Below are 12260 nucleotides of genomic sequence, written 5' to 3'. Positions count from 1 at the left end.
AAGGGTGTGCCCGCTATTTATCATCAGTTCCTTGTTGTGAAAAACCCAACTGGTCCCTGCTTTGGACTACCCACCAGAGCCGGGTTATGAGACCCTAGAACTCAAGCACGCGTAAGCGGGTGTTCAGGTGGCTGGTTCCCAAGCAGGTATTTTGAGTCTTTTGTGCGCTTCTGGTAAGAAGAAGTGGCTTTGGGAAGTGCCGATTTTGAAACGTGCTGTACGGATGCGAAAATGAAGCCTTCTGTGTGCTCTCTGGCAATTTTGGCAGTCTCCGTGTTCACGGTGACGTGTGTCTCGCCCGTGCTTGGTGCAACGAATGTCAGTGGGAGAATCGAGTTGCTTCCGCCCCCCGAGTCACTGCCTCCCAATTCCTTTTTGACTATTCAAGTGGCTGACACCAGCCGAGCTGACGCTGCAGCTACCGTGGTTGTGTCTGTACAGCAGCCCATCACTGACGTGTATAATTCTGATCACGAGTTGACCTACTCACTTTTTTTACCGGAGGGTCAGCGAGGACCGCTGACCGTCTCGGCGTGGTTGAACGTCGGGTGGCAGTCCACGCCAGTAGATAGGATTCACAGGGGTGACTATTTGACAACATCGCATTTTGGGTTTGATGCTTCCCCCAGTAGAAGCAGTTACAGAGTCAATCTTTCCCTGAAGCGGTACGACTAAATGGATGCGTCAAAACTGATGTATCTGTACTTTGGCCACGATGCCCGGGACATTCAAGACGTTAAGAACGTTTCATGTTTGTTGTGCGCTCCCCGCTGTGTCAAAGCCTAATGGATCCATGGAACTCCGACGTGGTCTTTGCGCGCCGATAGGCCTATAGTGTGCAACAAGACTTTTCTGGCTGGCCGGATTCTCTAGCATACCGAGCACAGCCGCGTTATGGATTGTGCCCCCTCAGTGCCAGCCTGCATTCCCCAAGAAACAGCGGAAGCCGTAAATTTCTTAATTTTCTGTCTGAAATGAATAGGTTGTCTGCAGAGAGCAGAACGTGGCAATTGTAATGCTGGCGGAAGCGGCTATCTGTATTACCCATGTGCAATCACACGGACGGATAGAGTCGATGTAGTCGTCCTTTTTTGTCATGAAGGGGTGCTGCTGTGGAATGTGACCGCCATAGCTGTAGATACTCATCGTAGTTCAATCTTCACTGTACTGCGGAGCCTTTCTGTGCAAACGCGCCGTGGTGCTCTAGACGGCAGAATATATCCTTGGGGGGAGGGGAGGTCACTGCTGTAGACTCGCATGCCAAATAGTGACACAGAGGCGCGGTGGCATAATTTTCTAGAAATGCTGGAATGTAGAAAACAGCAATTTTCGCGTCACTAGCAGTTTCAAGCCATAGCGCTTTCCTTTGTCTTAAACTATTCCGGTCCATCCAGATTGTAGAGAGCTCGCTAACGCTGCACTCTTACATCTCTATGAGCAATATGTGGTACGGCCGGCAAACGGCCACGTTCGAGAACAACTACTTCACCACCGGATAAGGCATGTTCAAGTTCACTCGATTCCTGCGTGAACTTCAAAGTGCTCTCACACGAGCAGTCAGCACTTTCCAAGCTTGCACCTTTCAGTAACCGTGGCGTTAGTATGGCATTTGCCACCTCGACTATCGTTCTCATGTCAGTGTCCACATTCACTCAGTACGCTGGGGACCCCGAGTCCGCTGTTCTTCTGCTATGTTAGCTTCGGGCAAGCCTTTGGCGTGACTGTCTATTTTACTAGGCAGCTCCTTACAGTAACTTCTTCCTTGTGCTACACTAGTGACTAAACATCGCGTATATTTGTGGGAACTGCGCGAAGGGTAACCGTGCGGGGATGGAGGACGTACGACCTGTCTTTCAAGTAAGGCCTTTGTTGCCAGCGTGACCAGCATTTTGAGGGGTGGTTATGGACTGTTATGTGCCTCCGGACAAATGCGACCAGACAACGTGTTACAGACACCTGCACTTGCAGTTGTCATACGCGACATTGCCCGATATCAGTGCACGCCTGCGTAGTGTGTTACCCAGGGAGCAAGACGGTGGAGCCGATAGTCTCCTGACAGAAGAGTGTCATCATTGGCGTGACTCCGTTTAAATAACTATAACTCCGTTACACAGTCCTCGAGTGATGCGAATTGAAATACACAAAAAGCTGCTTCAAACAAGCAAATAGAACTATTGGATCTGCGCAGGCCTTCCTTCGCTTTGTTCATGAAGGATCAACTGCGCGAGCGTGTAATCGATTGGCAGTGTAATCTTTATGTTCCTTGAGTCACTCTTCCGCACTTTCACTTTAATTACCTCCTCGCTTCTTGTATCTCGTGCTTCGCTTCTTGTATCTCCTGCCGCGACAGTTGAGAGGACGTCACGCTTGGAAGAGTCATTACCCGGAAGAGCAACGAATGCTCTTTCGTCGCTCCACAGAAATTCGAGCAGCCCTGTATCGTCTGTGACAGTAGGCATTTCCGTAGGCGATTCCTGCGGGTCACAGATCTCGCACAGCGCGCTAATGCTCGATCCTCCCGCGACTTGTTCCTCGGTGGTTACCTTATGTTGCGTGCAATGGCCAGCCGCATGCGACTGACACAACGATGCCTTTCGCAACTCCTGCTGCTTTCTGAGGCTTTTCGTCGCCAGTTGCGTCCAAAAAGCGTCATATCCGCTGAGTAAAAGGTCCAGTCGAATGACCTGTGTACACACAGATCTGATAGGTACACGTAGGTTCATCAACTGGGACATGCGATACGAGCCTGACTATGAACCTCACGTGTAAAAGATCATCAAACGATGGAGAGTACGATATGTGGCGCCTGAGAACGAGACCACGGTGGTCAACCAGAAAGCGCTGTCTGCAAGCTTGCTCCTCCTGTACCTTAACCACCATTTGGCTGTGCTCAACAGTGCGTCCCTTCTTGGTGAATTTGTGAACACAAAATCATTTTCTCGCAGTGTTACTCGAGATTAGATTCGTCTATTCTAAAATCTGTCATGCGTATACAAATGATCGGCGATTCAGAACTGTGTGACTCAAATCGAATAACCAGAGACATTGTAGTAGCGAGGATACTGAATATGTCTCCTGATGTTAGATTTTTTGTCCGCTTCCGTAGGGACTAGCTACCTTCTGAGGCTTTCGTACGGCAACTTGACATTTCATCATGAGACTGAAATGGTGACTGGCCACATTACGATGACAACAGTCTGCGTGAAACATCGGGACCCACTAATCGTCGTATCTATCATGATTCTGGTCGGCCTCTAGAGGAATATCTATTTTCGCGCAAACCCCGTCTCCCCAAACCGAGAAACAGATTGGGCCAGCCACAAAGCCCTGAGATTTCCTGTAGTAACCAGCATGCTGCTGTGAACACTTTACTGATGGCAGACATAAGAATGGTGATGTCTTGTGCGTTGGTGTCTTGCCCAGGAAAAGTACACAGCAGTCGGCACTTCATAATAAGCCTCACGTGCGCAGAAAATGTGTGTCCTTACCTGTGGGGTTTGGGCTTCCCACAGCAGATGACGCGGAAGCGTTCGCTGGACAAAGAAGTCTTCGTGTCCAGTGGCTTTGTCTCGATCCGCTGCTGTGGGGTCTTTCCCCCGGGTAACGCTTTTCTCTCCTGAGCACGGCGAAGCAGGGCACAGGCGCCCATGCCGGTCTGCGGTTGCCACTTTGATAGATGAGACAGCCGGGACAGCGAGAAGAGCAGCTCCAAACTTCTCAGCATCTGAGGTTACATTTTCAAGGTCCTCCTCTCTCACGCACGGCCTCGCAGCATCGTGAATCATAACGAGGTCTTTGTCGCAGTTTATTGCCGCGAGGCGATGAAGCAAATGCCTTGCCTCGTCGGCCTGGGCAGTCGCTACTTCGCTCACATTTCCCTTGGATCCGGTTTGCAGTCCTCCTGCGTTCATGCGTGCACTGTTACAAGCGACCTGGGTTGTATCTGGAGCTAGCTGGCTGCCTCCCGGCACGACGTAGTGGAACTTCGACATGAACGCGGATGCCACGTAGCGCGGCAAACTACTAAGGGCGCGACAAAGCGACCGGAATCTCGATCTCGACTGGCCATGTGTGGATTCTTTCTCGTTGCCAACATGCCCTTCCCGTAGACTCGGGTTGGTATCGCTCCTCAGCACCGGCGCTGAAATCTCTCGAAGTTTTCTCCCTTTCTCCGTGGCGAGCAGGGAATAGCACAGACACTTGACGCCATGCCACACCGACTCCCACCGCTCTGCACCAACGGGAGCGAACAGAACTTCAACAGGCGTCCTTCGGTGATCATCGCGCCCTTCCCTCCCATGGAGCGGATTACTTCTTGTGGAGACGTGCCCGAGAGAAATATCATGCTCGTTCAAACCGTCGAGGCATTGATCGCCACCCTCGCTGCCTGCGCCTGTTGCAGCCATCCTGCCGCGTGCCTCGCAGTTCTCTGTCTCTTCTTCGTTAGTAGACCTCTTCATCACCGCTGCACGTCTCTCCCGATCAACGACTGCCACAAGAAAGCTCTGCCCTCGCTTCTTTGCCTTCGGGAACTCCCTCTCGTCTGTCTCCTGTTGAAACTGCCTGCGTGTGGATGCCTCGGGACAGCCTGCTCCGGATCGTGCCAGGTGTCTCCGGAGCTTTTCCAACGAAATCTGAGCAGCTGTTTGTCCACGAAACAGCGGCACAAACTGCTTTGGAGTTTCGCCTCCGAACCGCGACCCCACACCGCCGCAAGCCATGATCGCGTGGAGAGCGACAGATTCATCCGACAGATTTTGGAGTCTATCTGGGGGACGTCCGTGTTCTGCCTGTCTGTATGATGCGTGGGCAGTCGTTTCCAGTCTAGGTGGGTCCGGGTCGGAGCGAGATAAGGTCGAAAGTGATCGCGAGGCGGTAGACGACACGTTTGAACAGCGTGGAGAACCGGGAAGCAAATATCTCGTAGTTCTCCCGTGTGTGAGAGCTACGAACGCTGAGCCGCTTTCTATTCGCCTCTCGCTCAGCGTAGAAAAGGAGTCCTTTCTTGGACTCCGAGAACCTGCATCGGGAAACTTGCCGCTGTGCAGATAAGCGCAGAAGACGAGGGTGGATCTGCATGATTCCCGCGAAAAAGGAAGGATCGGCGCATACGTGCATGGGCATGTTCGGGACGAAAGTGAACCCAGTGCAAGACGAGACACACTGCAGCACGCGCGTTTCGTGAGGGGCCGGACGCTCTTGGTCATGAGGATTGCAGACGGCTGGTTAAATTCACTCGGTGCTAGTACGCCAGAAGAAGAAAAGACGCTCAGTCCTGCAGTCTCTCTAGAGACGAAAACCAACCCGAGGACCAGCAGGGAAAGCAGGGGCGACGCTCTTCGAAAGCGAGCCGCCCGCTGGAGCCTCCGGCAAGAAGACCGGGAGACCAACGCGAGGAAGAAGGTGCTTAAGAAGCTGAGCAGGAGGCGCCAAAACACAGGCAGCCGCTTTGGATTGTTGGAAAAGGAAAAGCGAGGCTTGAAAGCGTTCAGACTGGAGTGACTCATGATGGAAAAAGGTTACACATTGCCATTTCCTGTGGGACGACCATGCGGCTAGCCAGCTTAAAAGCGCATGCAACACACAAGAACAGGCATATGTCGAGCGAAACTCGAACGGGATTCCATTTCCCCTGCCTTGCATTCCTTCCGAGGAAAAATACAGAAACGAGGCTCTCTGCTCCACCGAATCGTACGAGACAGACCCTCCCCTGTCTGGAGCACACCACTCTCGCTGGCGCCGTGCCGAGCTTCGAGAGCACAGCTGAGAAAGGTATGCTTACTCTTAAAACCGCACCAACTCATCGAAACAGCAAAAAGTCAGTAATGTGCAAGAGCAGGCAATCCAAGGACAAAGTGTTGACCGGCCGCAACCGTGTTTTGCGTGGTGGAAACTGAAGCTGCGGACACAGATACAATGAGTGTAGCGGACAGCTACTGCCGATGATCGACCAACTCCGACGAGACACGTCGAAGCCGAAATGCAGACTGTACGTACACTAAACACGAGGGAAATCTTAGAAACCGACGGAGGACTTCCTCAACTGCTCAGAGACAGAATGGCAGCGACATGCCACGCTGCTAGCAGGGCCCACGCGCCGCCGCCGAAGTCTCGGTGTGTATCCCGCCGGCTCGGAGAAGAAAGCGGGTTCTCGCCACCTGCACAGGGATACCCTCTTTTCTGGAAGGATAAATTTCAGTGTGTGATGTATCTAAGGTATACGAAATGGGGACAGACACACTCTCATATTACCACTGTGGAATTCCTCACGGCAAAGCTGCTACAAGAAGCTGTCTCCCCTCGGCGCTGGCCCACGCATGCAGCGCGCTTGGCGTGGCCAAGTTTGGAAGCCTGTTCGAAACGAAAAGACGCACAGGCATGATAACGGGTCCTCTTTTCTGATTCGCCTCTTGCATCGCTGTGTGGAGTGGTGGAAGCGATGGGAGAGAAAGAAGAAGGACGTGTCAAACAACTTTCTTCGCTTCGCCAGGACCTCACCTGGCGAGTATTTACTAGCACTCGAGACACGGGTTGGGGTCTGGGGGAACGAGAGGAGGCCCGAGGACAGCTGTTCTTTGCAGAACCGAGAAAAGCAAACCTTTAAAAAAATCCATCTGCGCTCGGCTGCCTTTGGAATTATTGAGGAAGGAAGATAGGAAGCATAGTGTGTGGATGGAGAAGTCGGCGGCTGTTGTCGGCTAGTTTCAAGAAGCCGAGCCTGTTAAACAACTTACCAGTCCCGTTGCGTGAACGCTCGACACATTTCATCCTTTCTTCAAAGTAGAAATCGTAGGCGTCTTCCGCACCAAAATGTCTAGACACAGTTTTATGTGTACCTGCTCGTCTGGTTCGTCTTCCGCTTCTTCTTACACTTCGTCCTCGCCTTCTCATTCCCGATCCACATGGGCTGTGCCGCTGTCTGCGGTCTACGCGAAGCTCAGGCGAGAAGGAGAACGTCTTCACCGCCAAGGAGGAGGGTCAAAGAAGAAGAGCGCAGGCCTTGGCCTCTGGCTAGCGCCAAAGACTCTTCCTGCCTCCACTAATTGTCCAGCGGGGGTTGTTGTCCTACTCTATTTTAAGGGCAAACAATGGAGCAACACGGGTGTGCATGTCTCTCATTCTCCTTGTCCTCAACTGCGCCAGTCAGTGAGGGAAAATTACGAGTTACGTATGCCTCCTCTTGCGAACTCGATGCCTGGTGAAGCTGCTGGAAGTTGTGACAACACCAGCACTGCCCTGGCACTTGCTTCGTCCCCGCAGTCATCACCCGTTCCCCCCCTGTCTGCGTCGGAACCGGCGACGGTCCCCGCTCCTCCCGCTTGCTCTTGCTCTGCTCATTCTGCATTGCCACTGTTAGTCCTCACTGTGGAAGAGGCATTCTTCTTCCTCGCAGGAAAGCATCCGCATGCAGCGGGGTCTCCGTTAGTCATTTTTGACGCTCAGACGGCCCAGCAACTGAACGCCGTAGATCTTCTTCTCGTTCTTGTCCAGCGTCTTCCTCCACCCATATCTCAGCAGAGTAACTCAGTGCAACATTTTCGACAAGGAGCCAAAACAGCAGGAAATGACGAAATCGGCGGCTGTGATCGACAAATTCATCTGGGAGGCAAAGTTGTCGCGAAACGCGGCAGACATTCACCGCCCCAGACACCAGGATACATCCCGTCTGGTGAACAGGCCACAGTGGTCCCGACGCCCCACCGAAGGACACCAAAATGGAGAGGCGCGCAGGACGAATGCACAGATCAGACTGGAGACAATGTGGAAAGAATACCAGCTGGTGAAGAGAGATTGATCGGAGAGCAGCGCAACATTAAACTTGAAGACGGAAGCACTTTTACTTCTTGTGAAGAGGCAGAGATGCCTTCTCCTGGGGTTGCGGCTCAGCTGCGTTTGACGTATCAAGAGCTGCAGGTATACCTACAGCTTAAGTCTCTAGGATTGCCGATCAGAAACAGTCACAGTTCCGAACTTGCGGCTGCAGTTCGCCTGTGCCCGATTGAAGTTTCTTCGCGATTCCTCTCTCCGTTATTTCCGGACCCACGCTATTCGGTAGGGATTTCTCACTCCCCGGCGCCGATTTCACACGGCTCGTTCTCCGGCAACGAAGGAGGTAAACCTAGTCAACGAGAAGAGGGACGCATGAAGAGGGCTTCAGACTTGGCGTTTCGTACTGTGTATGAAGAGCCTTGCCAGCGTTCCCCGTGGGTTCTACTTCTTGAGAGGAGGCAGAGTCTAACGAAAGAATTCGATAAATCTCCAGGGGCTGCACGTGCTCCTCATCCCCCCTCCAGGCACCTAGGGTTTTGCCTTGCCATGGAGGAAGAGGATTCGAGTTTCTCTGAAGCCGGCAGCCCTGCCGGCGGCACCGGTGACGATAGCTGCAGTGACGAGCTGACAGACAGTGATTGCGGCAGTCCAGGAGAGATGGTTGTAGTGTCGGAGGTGGGAGAATCGCCAACACCTCTGACGGGGCAAAACAAAAGACGCGATAGACAAGGAAGTGAAGGAAGAACTGGGATACGTCAAGAAGCTGGCGACACGACCGACGGTACAGGTAGGCTTCCTGTCTTCCCGGTCAGCCCCGAAGCAACTGCTGTACCTGTTCTGCTGTCTCATTTTGGTAGCATGTCTCCAAGTGAAGCTACACAGAGTAGAGCTCTCTCCGTTAAACGAAGTCGGATGTGCACAAGGGAAGAGAACGACGACGGCGGTACTAATGATTACGTGGCTTCTTTCATGACCCCAACCTGCGGAGACGACGCACGGGAAACGGATCCCACCAAACGGAACGTTGAGTCTTCAGAAAGAGAGACCTCACTAAGGTCAACGGGCATGCAAAATAGCTATGATCCCAAACGTGTGCAGCTAAAAGAATGGAGCAGCGTAGAAAACCGTGAAGCCGGCAGTCCAGATTGTGTCAGTCAAAAGGGAACCGAAGAAGGCAAAGACCTACCCGACGGCGACCCTCACAGGGATAATGAGCTATGCAAGAAAGCATCAAAGACAAAGACGTGTGTGTCGGGGCGGGAGTCATATCAAAAGGAGCTGATATCGACGGCGATATTGGTCGCCCCCACGTCCGTCGATGGTGGTGTCACTTTCCTTATGGCACAGCAAATGGCGGTCCTCTAAGAAAGTCAAACTCATCTCCAGTAGTATCCTTGTCAAACGTTGTTTGTACGGCCCATCATTGTGGAAATTCCAGAAACGTGTTTGCGGGCTTGCGTTTGCTCGGGATTTTCTTTGTTGTCCCTTTGAGCGGAGGACATCACTAGCTTTGGTGTAGTAAAGGTACCGAATTCGCAGTGTGATGCAGCCATCAGGATTTCCGCGATTAGCGAACGGCCGCTTTTAGGCAAAAAACGTTCACCAACTCGTGTGACCCAGTAGCATCACATTCGTGCTCATAGTCATGCAGAAGCCAAAGTGACCATCGAGGGAGGTTTTAAACCGCTCATCGTTTTTGAAGGGGCGCCATGCCAAAAGGCCGTTACTCTGGGTACAAGTGATTGTTGCATGGGTAGAGAATCGCAGAGTTGGGACCAAATCGGTAAGTTCACCGATGGTGGCATTCACGCAGCACCATGCTGCGATTATGGCATCTGAAGCTACTGAACAAGCCACCTAGTGCAACGAAGACGGAAGATGCCTTGCCATATTTGAGCAATCAGAAGATCACTACCCTGCTCGCATGTCTCGAAGAAGTCGGCCGTCGAAGTTGTGGGACGGCTTCGGCGCTTTTTGTAGCACCTTAGACATAATCCTGGCTATCACTACACAAATGCAGTACAACGTGACGCCCACAGTCCACATGTACTTCCTGCGTAGCAGTATTGTCTGACGGGTACCCAGCTAGTGACGGGGTTTAGAGTAGCAATAGAATGTTAGTGAGGAAGATACGATGATGTTGAAAGAAAGCTCTGTTGTGAACGAGCGCTTCCTATCGGGCATTACGAGAAGAGTCAACCTTTTCATAGTTTCACTCTTCGGTCTGCAGTCCATATCTAATTTGCGTTTTCTTTGAGACTTTTGCTGGAGACATGGAGGTCTTTTCAGCCTCGGCAAAACACTGGTTCATTCACCATTTGTTCAAAATTGTGTTCCGTTGCCTCATGGAGCGCGTTGAACATCTGGTAAAAGCAGTTGAGTCGTTGTTCGTTGTGGACGCGATTCCCCTTCAGTGACAAGTCGAAAAATCGTTTCCTGATTCCTTTGCCTTCCGTCTTTGCTTCGTGCGTTTTTTTTCGAACTCACCCAGATTGCAAACGGGATGGGTCCGGCCGCAACTCGTCCGGAAAACCAAAGACATGCCCACCAGCCCTTCGCCGTCTGTGCCTACTGTCGACATTCATGTGCCTCGCCCTTTATGACTGTCTTTCGCTGCTTCCAAGTCCCTACTTCTCCCCCAGGTTCTCCTTTTCTTTCCTCATATATTTGTTTTTCTGTGCGTTGTAGTTGGGGATCCATCAATGGAGTGGTATGCGATATCTCATCTCGTCGGTGTCGACGTGCTGGCTGATGCCATTTGATGTACTTTTTTAAAATGCCTATGGCGTTGATGGGGACGACGTCATGAATCAGGTTTTGTAGCATATATCTCCTTTGCTTCTTTGAGGTCTTCTCCTCCGTCGACTGCTCGTTCCTCGTCGCGTGATGAGTAGTGGAGGACGGGAGGGACATGCAGGGAGACAGAAACGAAGGCCAACAGAAACAATCATAAATCAACACGATGTATGACGGGAGGGACATGCAGGGAGACAGAAACGAAGGCCAACAGAAACAATCATAAATCAACACGATGTATGACGGGAGGGACATGCAGGGAGACAGAAACGAAGGCCAACAGAAACAATCATAAATCAACACGATGTATATGAGACACTGATGCGGTTCGTGGAATGCACCACTGACGGATTCTCCGGGATATCCAGTTTTTTCGCATGTAGTAAACTGTCGCGCCTGTCGATAGTTGCACCCGCAATTCGCCACAAAGTAGCACATTCACTGAGTTTCATTTTCATAGGCTTCTGGTCCATCCTCGCAGTTCCTCATGCATCTCTTCTCTTCCTATGTCCCTTGTGTCTTGCCGCGGAGTAGGGTCTAAACGCTTCAGCATATCCTTCGATTTTTGTCTCCTCTTCTGCGTCTGCGTACCCCGCCATCCGGTATGTTCGCGAACACTCATACATGTTCGCAAACGCAGCACATGCACCCATGCAGTCGCGCCGTTTATATATGCAGAACATTCAGTCACATGCCCACATATCTGGTTCAGTGTGATGTGGGCATGGGGAAATACAGCATGACTACATGGACCACACAAGAAACTCTGGCGTTTCTGGCCGGCGTTCCGGCGTAGGCCAGAGGATAAGGAACTAAAGGAAAGTTGCAGGCACGGTTTAAGAAGAAACCAGGGCAGGCAACGGGAACATGGAGACAGCGTGACGAAGATACAGCAGATAAAGACAAAATGAGGCAATGAAAGGAGTTTCGGAGACACACAGCCAGGGGTGAAAGGAGTTTCGGAGACACACAGCCAGGGGCGCCGCGCCCGATTGAGGACAAAATTGGAAAAAAGAAGGAACCACGGAAAAAACCGGACACAGAGCGAGACTCCAAAAGATGAGGGAAACGAGAGTCCCACCATACTGTTCTGTATGGGTAACTGACTTGTGGTATGAGATCGAAGTGTTTTCAGTCGGTCCTGGCATCGCCCACGGCCCGACTCTGTCGCTGACCTTTGGTATACAAATGGTTCCTCTCAGGTCAGCAAAACACGACCAAACAGACAATCGAAACGCTTTCGGTCACGATTGTCCATCGGCATATCAACATATATATATATATATACAGTATAATGTGAACATGTGTTCGGCCCTGTGCCGTAGGTCTGCACGTGTACTATTGTGCACATATATGCGCGCATGTATGCACACATGTTCACAGCTAGAAGATCGAGAGGAGGCAAAAGCTTTACGATGGCAACAGGCTGATGAAGGCATGAAGAGATGCACTTCAAAGTCAAGAAGGCCGCCAACCAGAGAGTTTCGGGATTGTTTCATGCGTCTAGCACACAGGGTCCAGAGGCCAGATGCATTTTGAGATTAGCAAGCAAGCTAGGGGAAGGAGCTTTTTCGCGTCAGGATCCGAGTATAGCCTTCATGTCTCTAGGCAAGACAAAATTCGTACAAAGACGCGGACAGCAAGTAGAGGTAACATTGTAGCCGTTGTTTCCGGAACGGGAACATACGCGGTGT

At 51.7% G+C, this 12260-nt stretch overlaps 3 protein-coding genes across 3 annotated transcripts; 2 read left to right on the top strand and 1 right to left on the bottom strand.

Annotated features, from left to right (window-relative positions):
• Window positions 1-231: 231 nt before the first annotated feature.
• Window positions 232-675, top strand: NCLIV_044500 (conserved hypothetical protein; the record flags this gene model as incomplete). Its single annotated transcript, XM_003881372.1, has 1 exon — window positions 232-675. The coding sequence occupies one exon, from the start codon at window positions 232-234 to the stop codon at window positions 673-675; it is 444 nt and encodes a 147-aa protein (XP_003881421.1).
• A 2693-nt stretch (window positions 676-3368) lies between these two features.
• NCLIV_044490 (conserved hypothetical protein) lies at window positions 3369-4721 on the bottom strand (the record flags this gene model as incomplete). The annotated part of the gene is made up of 1 exon (XM_003881371.1): window positions 3369-4721. One exon carries the CDS (start codon window positions 4719-4721, stop codon window positions 3369-3371), a length of 1353 nt encoding a protein of 450 aa, XP_003881420.1.
• Window positions 4722-6810: 2089 nt separating this feature from the next.
• Window positions 6811-9135, top strand: NCLIV_044480 (conserved hypothetical protein; the record flags this gene model as incomplete). The annotated part of the gene is made up of 1 exon (XM_003881370.1): window positions 6811-9135. The coding sequence occupies one exon, from the start codon at window positions 6811-6813 to the stop codon at window positions 9133-9135; it is 2325 nt and encodes a 774-aa protein (XP_003881419.1).
• Between the last annotated feature and the right edge of the window lie 3125 nt (window positions 9136-12260).

The sequence above is a fragment of the Neospora caninum genome, chromosome IX, assembly GCF_000208865.1.
Source record: "Neospora caninum Liverpool complete genome, chromosome IX".
Lineage (NCBI taxonomy): Eukaryota > Apicomplexa > Conoidasida > Eucoccidiorida > Sarcocystidae > Neospora > Neospora caninum.
Note: the sequence above shows the minus strand (reverse complement) of the source record. Positions and strands in the feature narration are given on the sequence as shown.